The following is a 17,925-nucleotide window of genomic DNA, read 5'->3' as shown; positions in this document are numbered from 1 at the left end:
AGATCAAAAGCCACATGCTCTACCAACTGAGCCAGCTAGGCAACCCCCAATATTACTGTTTTTAAAAATAAAATACATTATAGGAATGCCTGGGTGGCTCAATCAGTGGAGTGTGTGACTCTTGATCTCGGGGTTGTGAGTTCGAGTCTCATGTTGGGTGTGGAAATTACATAAAAATAAAAATCTTTAAAAATTTAATTAATCAAAATAAAATATTGTAACATCGATTCCTTTACAAGTGAAACTGATAAAAGTGTACCAATAAAATTAAATTTAGCTATAAATAGCAAAACAAATAATGGAAAAAACATTGTTAATTTGGGTTGTGTTTTCTTTTCTTCCCCCCACAAACAATTAGGAAAATAGATATATTTTCATTTTGGCTTTCTTTCCCGACTGATGCCATCTAAGCTACTGGTTTCTGCATTCCACTGCATCTGTCCACACATGATCACGGGCCTTCAGCCCAAACTACTTCATTTCATCTACCTTTGGCTTTTTATGGATTTTTTCTCTATTACAAAGGTGACTACAAAGCAGAACTACCATCACAAAGAACCACACTCTTGAGATTTCAGCATCTTTACTTAGCTACAGAATTATAACCTCATATTAGAAGGTATATATTTTTCTCTTTTACTTGAATTGTAAATAAAGTAGTCCTCGTCAAATGGTGAGTTATGTCAACCCAATCCCTTTTAACCTAACAGTGTTCCTTTCAACTACGGTTTATTATACCCACCTCATCATACTTACAATATACAAACAAAAGAAACACAAAGTCAAAGCAGCAATGTTGAAAAGAAAGCAGAAATTACATTTTTAAAACATAAGTAAACTAATTAAAATCTTGAAAATGCAAATGGAACACAAAATATTTTAAAGACTACGGAGGGGGGAGCACCCATTCCATCTTGACCCCAGGCAGCAAGGTAGCAGTGATACCAGCAAGATGTCCTGGAGGACTGTGAAATTGTGCTTAGCAATGGGACCCTTTTATGCCCAAAGCAATGTTCCAGAGTAAACCAAATACACAAAACAGGTCACGGGAAAGCTCTCTGGTGAAGACAGGACGATGGAAGCACCATGCTGCTAGTTGGGCTCTTGGCCTTCCCTGCCTCTAAAAAACCTTACAGGTTTAGAGAACAGTTTGAAAACCTCTAGGGGAAAAGTTGTTCTCTGGACTAGAACATGGTTTAGTAATTTAGGAACCATGCGTTGCGTGACAAGTATTTACGCTGGGACAAAGAGGACAAACAGGTCAAAATTAAAGTAATACTATATTAATAGAAATTATGTTAACACAAATAAAAATATTACTCAACTTCAGAATAATCACAGATAACAATATTCTAGAAGCAGTTTCCCAATATTATTGCTTTGACCAATTAACATATAAAACATCTAAAACTTTAAAAAACTTACTTGGTTAAAGTCCTTTTGTCTCAAGTATGTAATTGCTTTGTTTATTTCCAGATCATTTGCTAGCTCTACATACTGAGAGGCTTTCACAACTTCAACACACCTATGATGTAAAGCATAAAAAAAAGTTACTTTGTTTTGGCATTTTTATGTTGCTGGTGGCTTCCTTAAAACTGACTTTTCAAAAAAATTTTAAAGTGTCCCTAGCACTATCTAAGGCTAAGCACTTGATTTCTTCCGATGCAGGCAGTAAGTTACTAAATTCTTCAGTTCTGATTTTTTTTTTTTTTACTCAACTACTGATTTTTTTACCCAACTTTTCATTAGCTTGTTGTCACTTCTAATTATTTATGGTATTTTAAATGATTTATATCCATAGTCTCATTTTTAACTTAACTACTAAAACAATTTTAATTTATAACAGGTAAAAGTATTTCTATGTATTTTTTCATCTTAAATGCTCTGATGGTGAGAAAAATTCTATAGAATTTGTAGAGTATGTTTAAGTTTTGTGTCCAAACTTGACGATTATAGATCTGTTCCCCAAAGGACACAGAACGTTTGTTTTTAACTATATATCAGGCACTGCATTAATTCCTTTATAAGCATTATCACACTTAATAGTTTTTTTTTTAATGCTTAGTTTTCTAGAGAGAGCGAGAGAGAGAGAGAGAGAGAGAGAGCACACACATGCACGTGAGCAGGGGAGGGGCAGAGAGAGAGGGAGAGAGAGTCCCAAGCAGGCTCTGTGCTGTCAGCATAGAGCCTGATGCAGGGCTCGACCCCATGAACCTCGAGATCATGACCTGAGCCGAAATCAAGAGCCAGATGCTTAACCGACTGAGCCACCCAGGTGCTCCAGCATCATCACATTTAATCCCCACAACGACCCTGAAAGACAGGCATGCTCTCTGTTTTACAGATAGGAAAACGGAAGATCTGAGATCACACAGCTAGAAAACTGGCAAGTGAAAATTTGAAACCCAATTTTTATTGACAGCAAAACCCACTTCACCAAGACTTTCTTTCAAATTGAGGTCAACTGAAATCAGTTTAGTGGATCATGACCTTTTTTAAAAAAAGAGAAGAAGAAAATACTAAAGGGCAAAACACATAATAAGGGCAACGATTGTTTCATGCAACATGTTTCTGTAAACTATGTAAAATAAATGTCTGAGGTTCTGGTTCAAAAATGTTTCAAAGCCACTGGCCTGGACAAATAATTTAAAAACATTAAAGCAAAAGATCTCTTTCTTCAGGTAGAATCTTTCATTTTATCTTTGACTTATAAAAGGGCACTTCTGCTTGCAGTGGAGAGAGAGGACTTGAAGCCCTGCCTGCCCGGCCCCCCTTTGAATGGCCCTCTGTCCCCAGCCCCACCCCCAACAAAGGAGCCTGGAGACATGGCTAATGAGGGTGTGAGGGCTCCAAGCTAATGATCTGGAAACCACTGACACTTGTTGAATGTCTACTAGATGTCAGACATTATATACCAAATATACAGGGGCTAAAAAAGGATAAACAAAATATGGTTCATGCCCTTACAGGGGATGCAGACCAGTAAATTAAGTTCGTGTAAGAACTATTACAAAGGAACACAAGAATGCAGTGGCAGAGAATCTAAACCAGACTGGGGAAAGGCATTCTAGAGATATCTATACTCAGTTTGAAACTCAACTTTGTATTGCTTACAAGAGACACACCTTAAATTAAGAACACAGAATCATCAAAAGTAAAGTGAAAATAAAAATACCACTTGGGAACGCAAGCTGGTGCAGCCACTCCGGGAAACAGGATGGAGGTTCCTCAAAAAACTAAAAATGGAATTACCCTACGACCCAGCAACTGCACTACTAGGCATTTATCCAAGGGATACAGGTGTGCTCTTTCGAAGGGACACTTGCACCCCCATGTTTATAGCAGCACTATCCACAATAGCCAAAGCGTGGAAAGAGCCCAAATGTCCATCAAGAGATGAATGGATAAAGGAGATGTGGTATATATATACAACGGAGTATTACTTGGCAATCACAAAGAATGACATCTTGCTATTTGCAACTACGTGGATGGAACTGGAGGGTATTATGCTAAGCGAAATTAGTCAGAGAAAGACAAAAATCATAAGACTTCACTCATATGAGGACTTTAAGAGACAAAACAGATGAACATAAGGGAAGGGAAAGAAAAGTAATATAAAAACAGGGAGGGGGACAAAACAGAAGAGACTCATAAATATGGAGAACAAACTGAGGGTTACTGGAGGGGTGGTGGGAGGGGGATGGGCTAAATGGGTAAGGGGCACAAAGGAATCTACTCCTGAAATCATTGTTGCACTATATGCTAACTAATTTGGATGTAAATTTTAAAAAATTAAAAAAAAAAAAAAAGAAAAAAGAAAAAAATCCTCTTTGCGGCTTCCCAGGAGAAACAATGAAGATACCTTTGTTGAGACCCTTGGGAATGCTGGTGGAGGGGATTTCAGGATACTAGCAGATGCCTAGGGAGACAGAAATTCCTTCCAGAGATAGGAGAGAATTATGTCATGGAAGATGAGTCTGACCTTGGGATTTCAGCTTGGATAGAAAAAGATCTTTTTTGAGAATAAACTCTGGAGGGTTTCTGAATGCCCTCCAGGGCAGCTCTTGAGAACTTGTTCTAAATGTCCTGTAGAGAAGTTTCTAAATCTAAAAGAGTATGGCTAACTCATCAGAGCCCCAAATAGCTGTATTCATCATGTAAAGTCAATTCAAGATCTTCTAAGAGAAGTAAAGACAAAACAAAACAACTCTTTGGACTTAAAAGACACAAAGCTCAACACGTTAGGAAAACTCTCAAAAAAAAAAAAAAAGAAGTTCTGATAATAAAGTTATGAATGACTCTGAAAACAAAAAAAACAACACTGATCAATCTACCAGGGATATACCTCTAAATCTTCATACAACCAATAACATAATTTCAAAATAATATAAAGCAAAGTTAATAATCTAAAAGAAGAAATGTAGAAATCTACAACTGCAGTAAAAAACTTTTAACAGACCCCTCTCAACAGCTAAAAGAATAACAAACAAAAATCAATAAGAATAAATTGACAAATTCCTTAAAAATGCACCTTATCCAAAGTGACACAAGAAAGTCAAAATAATCTTGTAATCATTAAAAAAAGTAGAATCTGTTAATAAAACCCTCCCTATAAAGACAACTTTGAATGCAGACAGCTTTACTAGTAAATTCCTCTATTTGTTTAATAAAGAAATAATACCAATCTCATAAACTCCTCCAGGGGGGGAAAAAACCACATCCAAACTTGTGATATAAAGTCAGCTTAACCTTGTTAACAAAGTCAAAGACATTATTTTTTAAAATGTTTTATTTATTTTTGAGAAAGAGAGCGAGCGGGGGAGAGGCAGAGAGAAAGAGAGCAAGACAGAGAATCTGAAGCAGGCTCCATGCTATCAGCACAGAGCCCGATGCAGGGCTCAAACTTATGAGTTGTGAGACAGATCATGACCTGAGCTGAAGTCGGACGCGTAACTGACTGAGCCACCCAGGTATCCCCAGAGATATTATTTTTAAAGATACAAACCTCATCCTTCTCATTAATATGGATGGGAAAATGCTTAGGTAATGATTAGCAATCAAATCCAGTGAAATTTTAAAAGGATAATACATCACAATCAAGTGGAGTTAAATTGATAAGAATTGATAAAAATTCTTAGCCTGACCAGAAACAAAAGTAAAAATTCCTTAATTTGATAGAGTATTTACAAGAATCCAATAGCAAACATCATACATAATGGCAGGTTGTGAAAAGTTTTAACCCTGTGAATTCAGGAAAAAACAAAAATGCCTACTGTATCACCACTTCTATTCAGCACTGAACTGGACATCACAGCCAGTGTAATGAAGCAAGAAAACAAACAGAAAGAAGCATAAAGATTGACTAGACAGAAAGAAAAGTGTCATTATCTGCAGATAGAATAAATGTGTATTTAGATAACCCAAAAGAATCTAGAGATGACTATTTGAAAAAGTAAATTTATTAATAAGGTCAGTGGATAAATATCACTATCTAAAATTCAACTGTATATCTACATACAAGAAATGCACAAGTAGAAAACAAAATTTTAAAACTATGCTGTATGCCATCAGAAACATCAAACGTGTAGGAATAAATGTAACAAAAGACATGCAGATCTCTAGACTTAAAACTAAAAAGTATTTCAGAGAAATTACAAAGACCTAAATGGAGGAGTGTATTGTACTTACGGATTTGAAAAGTAAACATCTTAAAGATGTCAGTTCTCTCCAGCCTGATCACTGGATTTCAATAAAATCCCAATTATTTCCCCAGTAGGTCAAGAGAAGTGACAGACAAGCTGCAGACTAAAAGAAATCATTTGAAAAACACTGTCCAGACCTTCGCTAAGCTACTGTGCCCTACTGCTACCTTGGCGTCCATCTTGTTTGGCCATGTGGCCTGTTGGGACCAAAAACTAACACTAGCCTCTAACACAAGTATGTGTCCCAGGCAGCAATCTGTAGAGCACCAAGCAAATCTAAGTTCCTGATAGGACTTCCCCAAAAGTCCTTGTGATAAACAGTCTCCCCCACCTCCCAAGGCCTTCCCCTTATGCACCCCCCTACACAGACCCTCATGATGCTTACTGACGCTCCTACTCTTTGGTTTGAATGGACCCATCTGGCCTTATGCCATGAGCCCCAGAACACTCCACCCACAGATGCTAGTAAGGCATGTGCCCCAGGTCCTGCCTCTCTCTCTGCCTGTATCTGTCTTGACTTCCCTGGGTGGCATTGCCAGGTATACTGTGTACTTCCTCTAGGGTCTATAACAAACTTACCTCAGTTTCTCATGGTCGAGAATAATATTCCATTGTATGGTTATACCAGTACACAGCAATGAAAATGAACAAACCAGAGCTACATGCAACAACATTGCCAACTGCTATAGAGTAAAAGACACCGGACACAAAACAACAGGCATGGTACGAGTCCACCTATATAATGTTTAAAAGAATGCAAAACTAAATTATAGTGTTTAGGAATGCCTGGTTGTGTGGTTAAAGTATGTAGAAAAGCTAGGAAGTGATTTACCATTTCTCTGGAGATACCTGTCACCCTTCAGAGTGGGAGGGGCAGGGTCTGGGATAGGCTCAGCAGAGCTTCTAAGGTGCTGGCTATGTTCTCTTCTTTAAATGTTATTTATCTAAGCTATGTAATGACATAGGTGTTTGCTGTGTGATAAATCACCAAGCTGATGTTATTATTTTGTACAATTTTTATGTGCTTTATATTACACCATAAGGTTAAAAATAATTTTAACCCTATATTAAATGAATTAACAAAATATAGTAAGAATGACAGAATGATATATAATTGAAAAATCCAAATAATGTCAAGACTGAATTTTCCTTTTTCTTTATTTAAATTTTTAAAAATTAAAAAAAAATTTTATATATATAGATTCCTCAAGTGGGAGAGGGACAGAGGGAGAAAGAATTTTTAAAATTTTATTTAAATCCAAGTTAGTTAACATATAGTGTAATAATGGTTTCAGGAGTAGAATTTAGTGATTCATCACTTACATATAACACCCACTGCTCACCACAAGTGCCCTTCTTAGTGCCCATCACCCATTTAGCCCATCTGCCCACCAAACACCCCTCCAGCAACCCTCAGTTTGTTCTCTGAATTTAAGACTCTCTTATGGTTTGCCTGTTTTTAACTTATTTTTTCCTTCCCTACCCCTATGTTCATCTGTTTTGTTTCTTAAATTCCACGAGTGAAATCATATATTATCTTTCTCTAACTTATTCAACTTAGCATAATACACTCTACTTCCAGCCATGTTGTTGCAAATAGTAAGATTTCATTCTTTTTGATTGCTGAGTAATATTCCATTGCGGGGTTGGGGGTGGTGTGTGTGTGTGTGTGTATCACTTCTGTATCCATTCATCAGTCGATGGACATTTGGGCTCTCCACAGGTTGGCTATTATTGATAGTACTGCCATAAACATTGGGGTCCATATGCCCCTTCCAATCAGCAATTTTGTATCCTTTAGATAAACACTACAATGTGCAATTGCTGGGTCATAAGCTAGCTCTATTTTTAACTGTTTTGAGGAACCTTCATATTGTTTTCCAGAATGGCTGCACCAGTTTGCATTCCCACCAGCTGTGCAAAAGTGTTCCCCTTTCTCCGCATCCTCGCTAACATCTGTTGTTTCCCGAGTTGTTAATTTTAGCCATTGTGACAGGTGTGAGGTGGTATCTCATTGCAGTTTTTTTTTTTAATTTGTATTTACCTGATGATGAATGATGTTGAGCATCTTTTCGTGTACCTGTTAGCCATCTGGATGTGTTCTTTGGAAAAGTGTTCATTCATGTCTTTGGTCCATTTTTCACTGGATTATTTGTTTTTTGGGTTTTGAGTTTGATAAATTCTTTATAGATTTTGGATACTAACCCTTTATCTGATACATCATTTGCAAATATCTTCTCCCATTCCATTGGTTGCCTTTTAGTTTTGTTGATGGTTTCCTTCACCATGCAGAAGCTTTTTATCTTGATGAGGTCCCAGTAGTTCATTTTTGTTTTTGTTTCCCTTGACTTCAGAGATATGTCTAATTAGAAATTGCTGCAGCCAAGGTCAAAGAGGTTGTTGCCTGTTTTCTCCTGTAGGATGATGGTTTCCTGTCTCACATTTGTCTTTTATCGATTTTGAGTTTATTTTTGTGTATGGTGTAAGAAAGTGGTCCAGATTCATTCTTCTGCAGGTCTCTGTCCAGTTTTCCCAACACCATTTGCTGAAGAGACTGTTTCTTCCATTGGATAGTCTTTCCTGCTTGTCAAAGATTAGTTGGCTATAGATGTGTGGGTCCATTTCTGGGTTCTCTATTCTGTTCCATTGATGTCTGCATCTGTTTTTGTGCCAGTACCATACTTTCTTGATGATTACAGGTTTGTAACACAACTTGAAGTCCAAAATTGTGATGCCTCCAGCTTTGGTTTTCTTTTTCATCATTACTTTGGCTATTCAGGGTCTTTTCTGGTTCCATACAAATTTTATGATGGTTTGTTCTAGCTCTTGAGGAATGCTGGTATTATTTTGATAGGGATTGCATTGAATATGTAGATTGCTTTGGGTAGCATCAACATTTTAACAGTATTTGTTCTTCTAATCCATGAGCATGAAATGCCTTTCCATTTCTTTATGTCTTCTTTAATTTCTTATATAAGCTTTCTATAGTTTTCAGCATACAGATCTTTTACCTCTTTGGTTATGCTTATTCCTAGGTATTTTATGGGTTTTGGTACAATTGTAAATGAGATCGATTCCTTGATTTCTCTTTCTGCTGCTTTATTATTGGTGTATAGAAATGCAACTGATATCTGTACATTGATTTTATATCCTGCGACTTTGCTGGATTCATGTATCAGTTCTAGAAGTTTTTTTGGTGGAGTCTTTTGGGTTTTCCAAAAGGAAAACAGGGTTTTCACTCTGTGAAGAGTGAAAGTTTGACTTTTTCCTTGCTAATCTGTATGCTTTTTCTTTCTTTTTGTCTGATTGCTGAGGCTAGGACTGCCAACACTGTGTTGAACAGTGGTGAGAGTGAACATCCCTGTTGTGTTCCCGATGTTAGGGGGAAAGCTCTCAGTTTTCCCCTTGAGGATGATATTAGCTGTTGGTCTTTTGTATACGGCCTTTAGGATGTTGAGGTATGTTCTTTCTATGCCTACTTTCTTGAGGGTTTCTATCAAGAAAAGATGCTGTATTTTGTTAAATGCTTTTTCTGCATATATCAAGAGGATCATATGATTCTTACCCTTTCTTTTATTAATGTGATATATCACATTGATTTGTGGATATTGAACAAGCCCTGCAGCCCAGGAATAAATCCCACTTGATCATGATGAATAATTCTTTAAGTGTATTGTTGGATTTGGTTTGCTAGTATCTTGTTGAGAATTTTTGCATCCGTGTTCATCACGGAGATTGGTCTGTGGTTTTCCTCTTTAGTGGGGACTTTGGTTTTGGAATCAAGGTAATGCTGGCCTTGAATGAGTTGGGATGTTTTCCTTCCATTTCTATTTTTTGGAACAGCTTCAAGAGAATAGGTGTTAAGTCTTCTTTAAATGTTTGGTAGAATTCCCTGGAAAGCCATCTGGCCCTGGACTCCTGTTTGTTGGGAGATTTTTGATTACTAATTCAATTTCTTCACTGGTTATAGCTCTGTTCAAATTTTCTATTTCTTCCTGATTCAGTTTTGGTCGTTTATGTTTCTAGGAATTTTTCCATTTCTTCCAGATTGCTCAATTTGTTGGTATATAATTGTTCATAATATTCTCTTATATTGTTTGTATTTCTACAGTGTTGGTTGTGATGTCTCTGCTTTCATTCATGATTTTATTTATTTTGGTCCTTTCCTTTTTCTTTTTAATAAATCTGGCTAGGGGCTTATCAATTTTGTTAATTCTTTCAAAGATCCAGATCCTGGTTTCGTTGATCTGTTCTGCTGTTTCGTTTCGTTTCGTTTCGTTTCGTTTCGTTTTAATATCATTGGTTTCCGCTCCAATCTTTATTATTTCCCTTCTACTGCTGTTTTGGGGCTTTATTTGCTGTTATTTTTCCATTTTCCAGCTCCTTTGGGTGTTAAGATTAGGTTGTGTATTTGAGACATTTCTTCCTTCTTTAGGAAGGCCTGGATTGCTATATACTTCCCTCTTATGACTGCCTTTGCTACATCCCAGAGGTTTTGGGCTGTCATGTTTTCATTTTCACTGGCTTCCATGCACTTTTTCATTTCCTCTTTAATTTCTTGGTCAACCCATTCTTTCTTTAGTAAAATGTTCTTTAATCTCAAAGTATTTGTGGTCTTTGCAATTTTTTTCTTGTGATTGATTTCTATAGAAGTTTCATAGTGTTATAGTCTGAAAATATGCAAGGGATGATCTCAATCTTTTTGTACTTGCTGAGGGCTGATTTGTGCCACAGCATGTGATCTATTCTGGAGAATGTTCCATGTACACTTGAGAAGAATGTGTATTCTGATGCTTTGGGATGAAATATTCTGAATGTAAACTGTTAAGTCCATCTCTTCCAGTGTGCCATTCAAAGCCAGTGTTTCCTTGTTGGTTTTCTGCTTAGGTGATCTGTCCATTGCTATAAGTGGAGTGTTAAAGTCCCTACTATTATGGTATTATTATCAATGAGTTTATGTTTGTGATTAATGGACTTATATGTTTGGGTGTTTCTTTGTTGGGGCATAAATATTTACAACTGTTAGATCTTACTGGTGGATAGACCCCTTAGTTATGATATACAATATAATGCCCTTCTTCACCTCTTGTTACAGCCTTTGTTTTAAAATCCAGTTTGTCTGGGGGCGCTGAGGTGGCTCGGTTATTTGAGCATCCAACTTCGGCTCAGGTCATGATCTCAGTTTCTGAGTTCGAGCCCTGCATCGGGCTCGCTGCTGTCAGTGCAGAGCCCACTTTGGATCTTCTGTCCCCCCCTCTCTCTGACCTTCCCCACTTGCTCTCTGTCTCTCTCGTAAATAAATAAACATTAAAATCTAGTTTGTCTGATAGAAGTATGGCTACTCCAACTTTCTTTTGATGTCCATTAACATGATAAATGGTTCTCCATCCCCTTACTTTCAATCTTCCAGGTGTCTAAAATGAGTCTCTTGTAGGCAGCATATAGATGGCCCTTTTTTTTTTAATCCATTCTGATACCCTATGTCTTTTGATTGGAGCATTTAGTCCATTTACATTTAGAGTGATTACTGAAAAATATGAATTTAGTGCCATAGTGTTGCCTACAGAGTTGGAGTTTCTGGTGATGTTCTCTGATCCTTTCTAGTCTTCGTTGCTTTTGTCCTTTTTTGTTTCGTTTTGTTTTTTCTCCACTCAAATAGTCTCCCTTAAAATTTCTTGCAGGGCTGGTTTAGTGATCACACACTCCTTTCATTTTTGTTTGTCTGGGAATCTCTTCATCGAGAGAGAGAGTCTTAAGCAGGTTCCATGCTCAGTTTGGAGACTGACACGGGGCTCAATCCCACAACTGTGGGATAGTGACCTGAGCTGAAATCATGAGTCACACGCTCAACCGAAAGAGCCACTCAGGTGCCTTTTTTTTTAAATAGCCACATTAATATCATTTAAAAAAGTCTTTAATGTAAATCAGCCTCAAAAAGCTAGGTCTGAATGAATAGAAAAATAATAGTCTTTAAATTTCAAAACTGGTTCCCTTTTACTGAATGATTTAACATAAAATACAAGGAACTGGTCTAACGGGTCCAGGTCTAAGGTGAAACAGAAGACTCTATACTGAGTTCTGTCTTGATGATATAATATAAATATTATTCAAATGGAACAGAAATCCGATAGCTTAGTTTAAATGTTTCTTTATGTTAATCTCAAGTCCTAAAAATTATCCAGACATTGAGCAGATGTTATTTATATCTTAAAAAGCCTCTTCTTTAGTTTTTTTACAAAGAACAAGACATTTCAGGAAAGCAGACACGGAGGAAGTATGACACCCACAAAGAACCATTATGGAATGTTTTCCTACATATGAAACATCTTGTAACCCCAGGCAAAGGCTCTGATGTTGACTGTAAACAGCACAGCCCTGCATTTAAAAATATAGACAGATAAGCAGATAGGTGGAGAGACAGATATGCACATGGGTTCCGTATGTGTATAGCCACATAAAATGTACACTATATGCACCCATGTCCACATACACATATAGAGTAAAGTTTCTGAAAAATATGATGTAAGCTTTACATCTTTCTTCAAAGTTACTAGAAACATGGGCTTTCATGTAACCTGAGCTTTGGTAAATTTTTTTTTTCAACTGCCAAGTTCTATCTAGGGAAATGAACGCCTACCTAGTTAACACATAAAGAAATAGGACTTAATACATTTTAGGTTATAAACGGAGTCTTTAAAATACCCATGTGTTATAACAAGTGTATTATGAACACTATGTTTGTTGGCAAAAACTAACACTTATATTAGTTTTCTACTGGAGGATCGATGTCAGCAAAATGGTGGTATAGGAATTTCTAGTGCCTGTATCCTCCCAGAAATATCAATTTTAAGACCTATCCATGCATGAAAATACTTCCACAAGAGCTAAGGATTCTAGGTGAGGGATTACACCACCTGGGTGGAGGTGAGCTATATGAAAAGATAGGATAGATAGATTCACACACCCTCTTTACCTCTCCTTTGAGCCCAGACAGCTCAGCATGGAGAAAGGGAGCCTTTCTGTGAGAGAAGTTGAGTAAAGTAAGTGTCTGACTTCACCACAGCCTCCAGTCCAGCCTGCCCCGGCACCAGAGTGACTCTCATTGCCCTTAATGGCTCTGGCAGTCTCCTGTGACTCCAGGCCGCTGCCCACCCTGGTGCCTGTGGGATTCTACATCCTTAGGTGGCTCCTGGGTAGTGCCTGTGAAACCTGGTGGCCCGCTTGCCCCAGTGCCTGTCGGCTCTAGTGGCTACAAGTGGCTCCTGCAAACCTCAGTCCCTGGCCCAATGGGCACCAGTAGGCCCCGGTGGTTCCAGGCAACCTCCACGGCGCCAGGTTCCCGGCCAGCTCCCCAGCCAGCTCCCACGAACCCAGGCTCCTGGCACATCCCAGCACCCGCCAGCTCCCAGGCAGCAACTTTGGCCCAGTGCTTGCAATCAGCATCTGTAAACCCAGAGACAGTATGACTGGGCCTAGACACAGGATGACTACTGTGTCCTCAAGCTTTCAAGCCACCTCAGCACCGGGCTAGCTACTAGCCCCAAGCCTCCAGACCATCCCAGCCCCAGGTCAACCCTCCTCCAGGAATAAAGGAACTGGCAGCACCATTTCCCTCCACCGGCCCAACATAAACACACATCCACCCACGGGACTTGCTCACACCGCTGCCTCTATCCCTGCACATCGTGCTTCTGCCAGTGAACCCCTTTCGACAGCCCTCCTTGGTCTGGATGCTGCGGGGCCCCTCCCCCAGATGACCCACGGCACCCAAAGCTTGCCCGCATGCCAGGCCCTCTGCCCTCCGCCGTGCTTCAGCAGATCCGCCCTCTCCAGCACACTCTCGGCCAGAGCCCATAGAGGATGGTGCCGCAGGCCTGGTAGTGTGCAAGCAGCCCCTACAGTGGCCGGCACCACTCCAAGGTGACTTCTGCCCCGGAGACTGGGAAAAATAACCACACACACACACACACACACACACACACACACACACACACCAGTCAGATGGAGGCCCCAGCCATGGGCTGGCGGCAGACAACTGGTCCAACTGCAGGCCCTGCGAACTGGTGAAAGCTTCTCAGGGGACAACACAGGGAAAGCGTCCTGCAGTTTGGTGCTACTGCATCTCTGGCAAATGCTTGTTCTGCCTCGCCTGGAGCCCAAGGCCTCTCCAGACTGGCCCACCACACCACAAAGGCAAAGGGAGCCACTGCAGACGACTGGACCGAAGGAGAAAGTGGCTCAGCCACACGGCAGGGCACACGCATCACACACAGGAGACATTCTCTGAAGCACCAGGGTGTCGTAAACAGGGAACACTGCATGGCAGGGCTTCTTTATGAGACCAGTACTCTAGGGGTGCCTGGGTGGCTCAATAGGTTCAGTATCTGACTCTTGATTTTGGCTTAGGTCATGATCTCACAGTTTGTGAGACTGATCCCTGCATCAGGCTCTGTGCCGACAGCGCGGAGCCTGCTTGAGATTCTCTCTTTCCCTCGCTCTCTCTTCCTCTCCCCTGCTCTCTTTCTCTCAAAATAAATAAATAAACATAAAAAAAATAAGGCCAATGCTCTAAAGAACAGGGGACAGCCTGACTTTTCTCACACACTGAAACAGACACAGAGAGACAAACTGAGGACACAGAGGAGTATGTCCCAAACAAAAGAACAGGAGAAAATCACAGCAAGAGACCTAAGTGAAACAGAGGTAAATAATATGCCTGATAGAGAATTTAAAGTAATGATCGTAAAGATACTCACTGGACTTGACAGAAGAGTGGAGGACATAAGTGAGACCCCTAATGATGAGATATAAAAGAATCAATCAGAAATGAAGAATACAATAAATGAAATTAAAAATACATTAGATAGTATAAATAGTAGGCTAGACGAGGCAGAAGAACCAATCACTGACCCTACAGGATGGAGTAAGTGAAAGTAATCAAGCTGAGCAGATGAGGAAAAAAAATTTATGCAAAAGAAGAACAGACTTAGGCAATTCAGTGATACCATCAAATATAATAACATGACATGACAGGGATCCCAGAAAGACAAGAGAAAGCAAAGGGGACAGAAAATGTATTTGAAGAAATAGTTAAAAACTTCCTGAATCTGGAGAAGGAAACAGAAATCCAGATCCCCCAACAAAATATAACCAAAGAAGTTCCACGCCAAGACACATAGTAATTAAAATGGCAAAAAGTAGTGAGAAAGGAAAAAATTTAAAAGCAGCAAGACAAAAGCAGTCAGTCACCTACAAGGGAAAGCCCATAAGGCTGTCAGCAGAATTTTCAACAGAAACTTAGCAGGCCAGAAGGGAGTAGCATGATATATCCAAAGTGCTCAAAGGAAAAAATGTGCAGACAAGAACACTAGACCTAGCAAGGCTATCATTCAGAATAGAAGGAGAGATACAGAGTTTCCCAGAAATGTTAAAGGGGACTCTGAGTGAAAAGACCATAAGCAAGAATAAGAAAAGTAGGAATCAAAAAAGCAATAAAAACGAGTTCTCTGTAAATATCACTCAAGGGATTCACAAAATAAAGGGGCGTAAAGTATGCCACCATATACCTAAAATGTAGAGAGGAGAAGAGTAAAGAATGGGTTCTGAGCCTGGATGGCTCAGTCGGTTAAGCATCCAACTCTTGATCTTAGCTTAGGTCATGATCTCACAATTCATGAGATTAAGCCCCACATCAGACTCTGCACTGACAGCATGGAGCCTGCTTGGGATTCTCTCTCTCTCCCTCGTTCTCTGCCCCTCCTTGGCTTGCACTCTCTTTCTCTCTCCCCTTCTCAAAATAAGTAAATAAATTTAAAAAAAAAAGAATGGGTTCAAATTTAAGTGACCATCAACTTAATACAGACTTCCATATGAACAAGAAGTTACATACATACCTAATGGTAACCACAAGTCAAAACTACTCACAGATATACAGAAAATAAAGAGAAGAAGTCCAAGTATATGATTAAAGAAAGCCAAGTAATCATGAAAGAAGAGAGCAAGAGAAGAAAGGAATGGAGAAAAACTGTAAAAACAACCATAAAACATGTAACAAAATGGCAATAAATACATATGTATCAATAATTACTTTGAATGTAAATAGGCTAAACACTCCAATCAAAAGACAAAGTGTGATTGGGGCGCCTGGGTGGCGCAGTCGGTTAAGCGTCCGACTTCAGCCAGGTCACGATCTTGCGGTCCGTGAGTTCGAGCCCCGCGTCGGGCTCTGGGCTGATGGCTCAGAGCCTGGAGCCTGTTTCCGATTCTGTGTCTCCCTCTCTCTCTGCCCTTCCCCCGTTCATGCTCTGTCTCTCTCTGTCCCAAAAATAAATAAACGTTGAAAAAAAAAATTAAAAAAAAAAAAAAAAAAGACAAAGTGTGATGGAGTGAATGAGAAAACAAGACCCACCTGGACATTACACGGATCCCAGACCCACACTGCCTAGAAAGAGCCTCATTTCAGACCTAAAGACACATGTGGATTGAAAGTGAAGGGACGCACACTCTGGCAGCCACTGTGGAGACTGGACTTTGCTCGTTCGTGCACCTTGCTCAGCCTCTCTGCAACCATGTCTGACAAACCCAGTATGACTGAGATTGAGAAATCCAATAAGTCAAAACTGAAGAAGATAAATGCAAGAGAAAACTCCACAGCCTTCAAAAGAAACAGCTAAACAGGAGACGCTAGCAGGTGAATCACGAGGCATGCACCACCAATCTGCACTGTGCATTCCACAAGCACTGCCTTCTTATTTTACTTCTTTTAGCTGTTTAACTTCGTAAAATACAAAGAGGTGGGATCAAGTTTAAATGACTGTGTTGCCCTTTCCACATCAAAGAAGAGAACTACTGACAATGAAGGCCATGCCTGCCTCTCCCATCTGTCTATCTGGCTAGCAGGGAAGGAAAAGAGTTTGCATTCTGGTAAGGAAGAAGCTGTGTAAAACAACAGTGAAATCTAGGGCATAAGTCAAGCTGGTCCAAGGAATCCTGCAGGCTGTAAAATGTAGTTTAATCAGAGTGCCATTTTTTTTGCTCAAATGATTTTAATTACTGGAATGCACAATTTTTTAAATATGCGAATAAAAAGTTTCAAAACCTGAAAAGAAAAAAAAAAAGAAAGTGAAGAGATAGAGAAGAAGCATTTATCACTCAAATAGATGTGAAAAGAAAGCCGGGATAGCAATACTATTTATATCGGACAAAACAGATTTTAAAACGAAGATTGTAACAAAACACAAACAAGTACACTAAATAATCAATAAGGGGACAATCCAATAAGAAGATATAACAATTGTAGGGGCTCCTGGGTGGCTCAGTTGGTTAAGCGACCGACTTCGGCTCAGGTCATGATCTCATGGTCCGTGAGTTCGAGCCCCGTGTCAGGCTCTGTGCTGACAGCTCAGAGCCTGGGGCCTGCTTCGGATTCTGTGCCTCCCTCTCTCTCTGACCCTCCCTCATTCATGTTCTCTCTCTCTCTGTCTCAAAAATAAATAAACATTAAAAAAAAATTAAAAAAAAAAAGAAGATATAACAATTGTAAATATTTAGGCACCAAACGTAGAAGTACCCAAATACATAAAACAGTTAATAACAAACATAAAAAAGAAATAATTGATAGTAATTACATCAACAGACAGATCATCTAAACAGAAAATCAACAAGGAAACAATGGCTTGGAATGACACACTGGACCAGATGGACTTAACAGATATATTCATCCTAAAACAGCAGAACACACATTCTTTTCAAGTGACATGGAACATATCCCACAACAGGTCACATATTACGCCATAAAACAGGTCTCCACAAATGCAAAAAGACCGAAGTCATTCCATGCATCTTTTCTGACCACAGTGCTATGAAATTAGAAATCAACCACAAGAAAAAAAATCTGGAAAGAACACAAATACATGCAGGTTAAATAACATGCTACTAAACAGTGAATAGGTCAAACAAGAAATCAAAGAGGAAATCAAAAACTACAGGGAGATAAATAAAAATGAAAACAAAATGATCCAAAATTTTTGGGATGAAGCAACAGAAGTTTATAAAGGGAAGTTTATAGGAATACAGACCTACCTGAAGAAAAATCTCAAATAAACAACCTAACCTTACACCTAAAGGAGCCAAAAAAAGAACAACAAACAACACCCAAAACCAGTAGAAGAAAGGAAATAATAAAGGTTAGAGCAGAAATAAATGAAATAGAAACTAAAAAAAA

The 17,925-nt window shown here is 39.1% G+C and overlaps 1 protein-coding gene and 1 pseudogene across 3 annotated transcripts in view; one reads left to right on the top strand and one right to left on the bottom strand.

Moving 5' to 3' along the window:
- IFT88 (intraflagellar transport 88) overlaps positions 1 to 17,925 on the bottom strand; it is a 133,033-nt gene that overhangs the window by 63,457 nt on the left and 51,651 nt on the right. For all 3 annotated transcript variants that reach the window (XM_047852009.1, XM_047852018.1, XM_047852026.1), the window contains one exon: positions 1,426 to 1,525. In XM_047852009.1, coding sequence (XP_047707965.1) covers positions 1,426 to 1,525 — 100 coding nt within the window. The remainder of the gene's footprint in view (positions 1 to 1,425; positions 1,526 to 17,925) is intronic.
- Positions 16,259 to 16,484, top strand: LOC125168963 (thymosin beta-4-like; annotated as a pseudogene).

This window comes from Prionailurus viverrinus, chromosome A1, assembly GCF_022837055.1.
Source record: "Prionailurus viverrinus isolate Anna chromosome A1, UM_Priviv_1.0, whole genome shotgun sequence".
Classification (NCBI taxonomy): Eukaryota; Metazoa; Chordata; class Mammalia; order Carnivora; family Felidae; genus Prionailurus; species Prionailurus viverrinus.
Note: the sequence above shows the minus strand (reverse complement) of the source record. Positions and strands in the feature narration are given on the sequence as shown.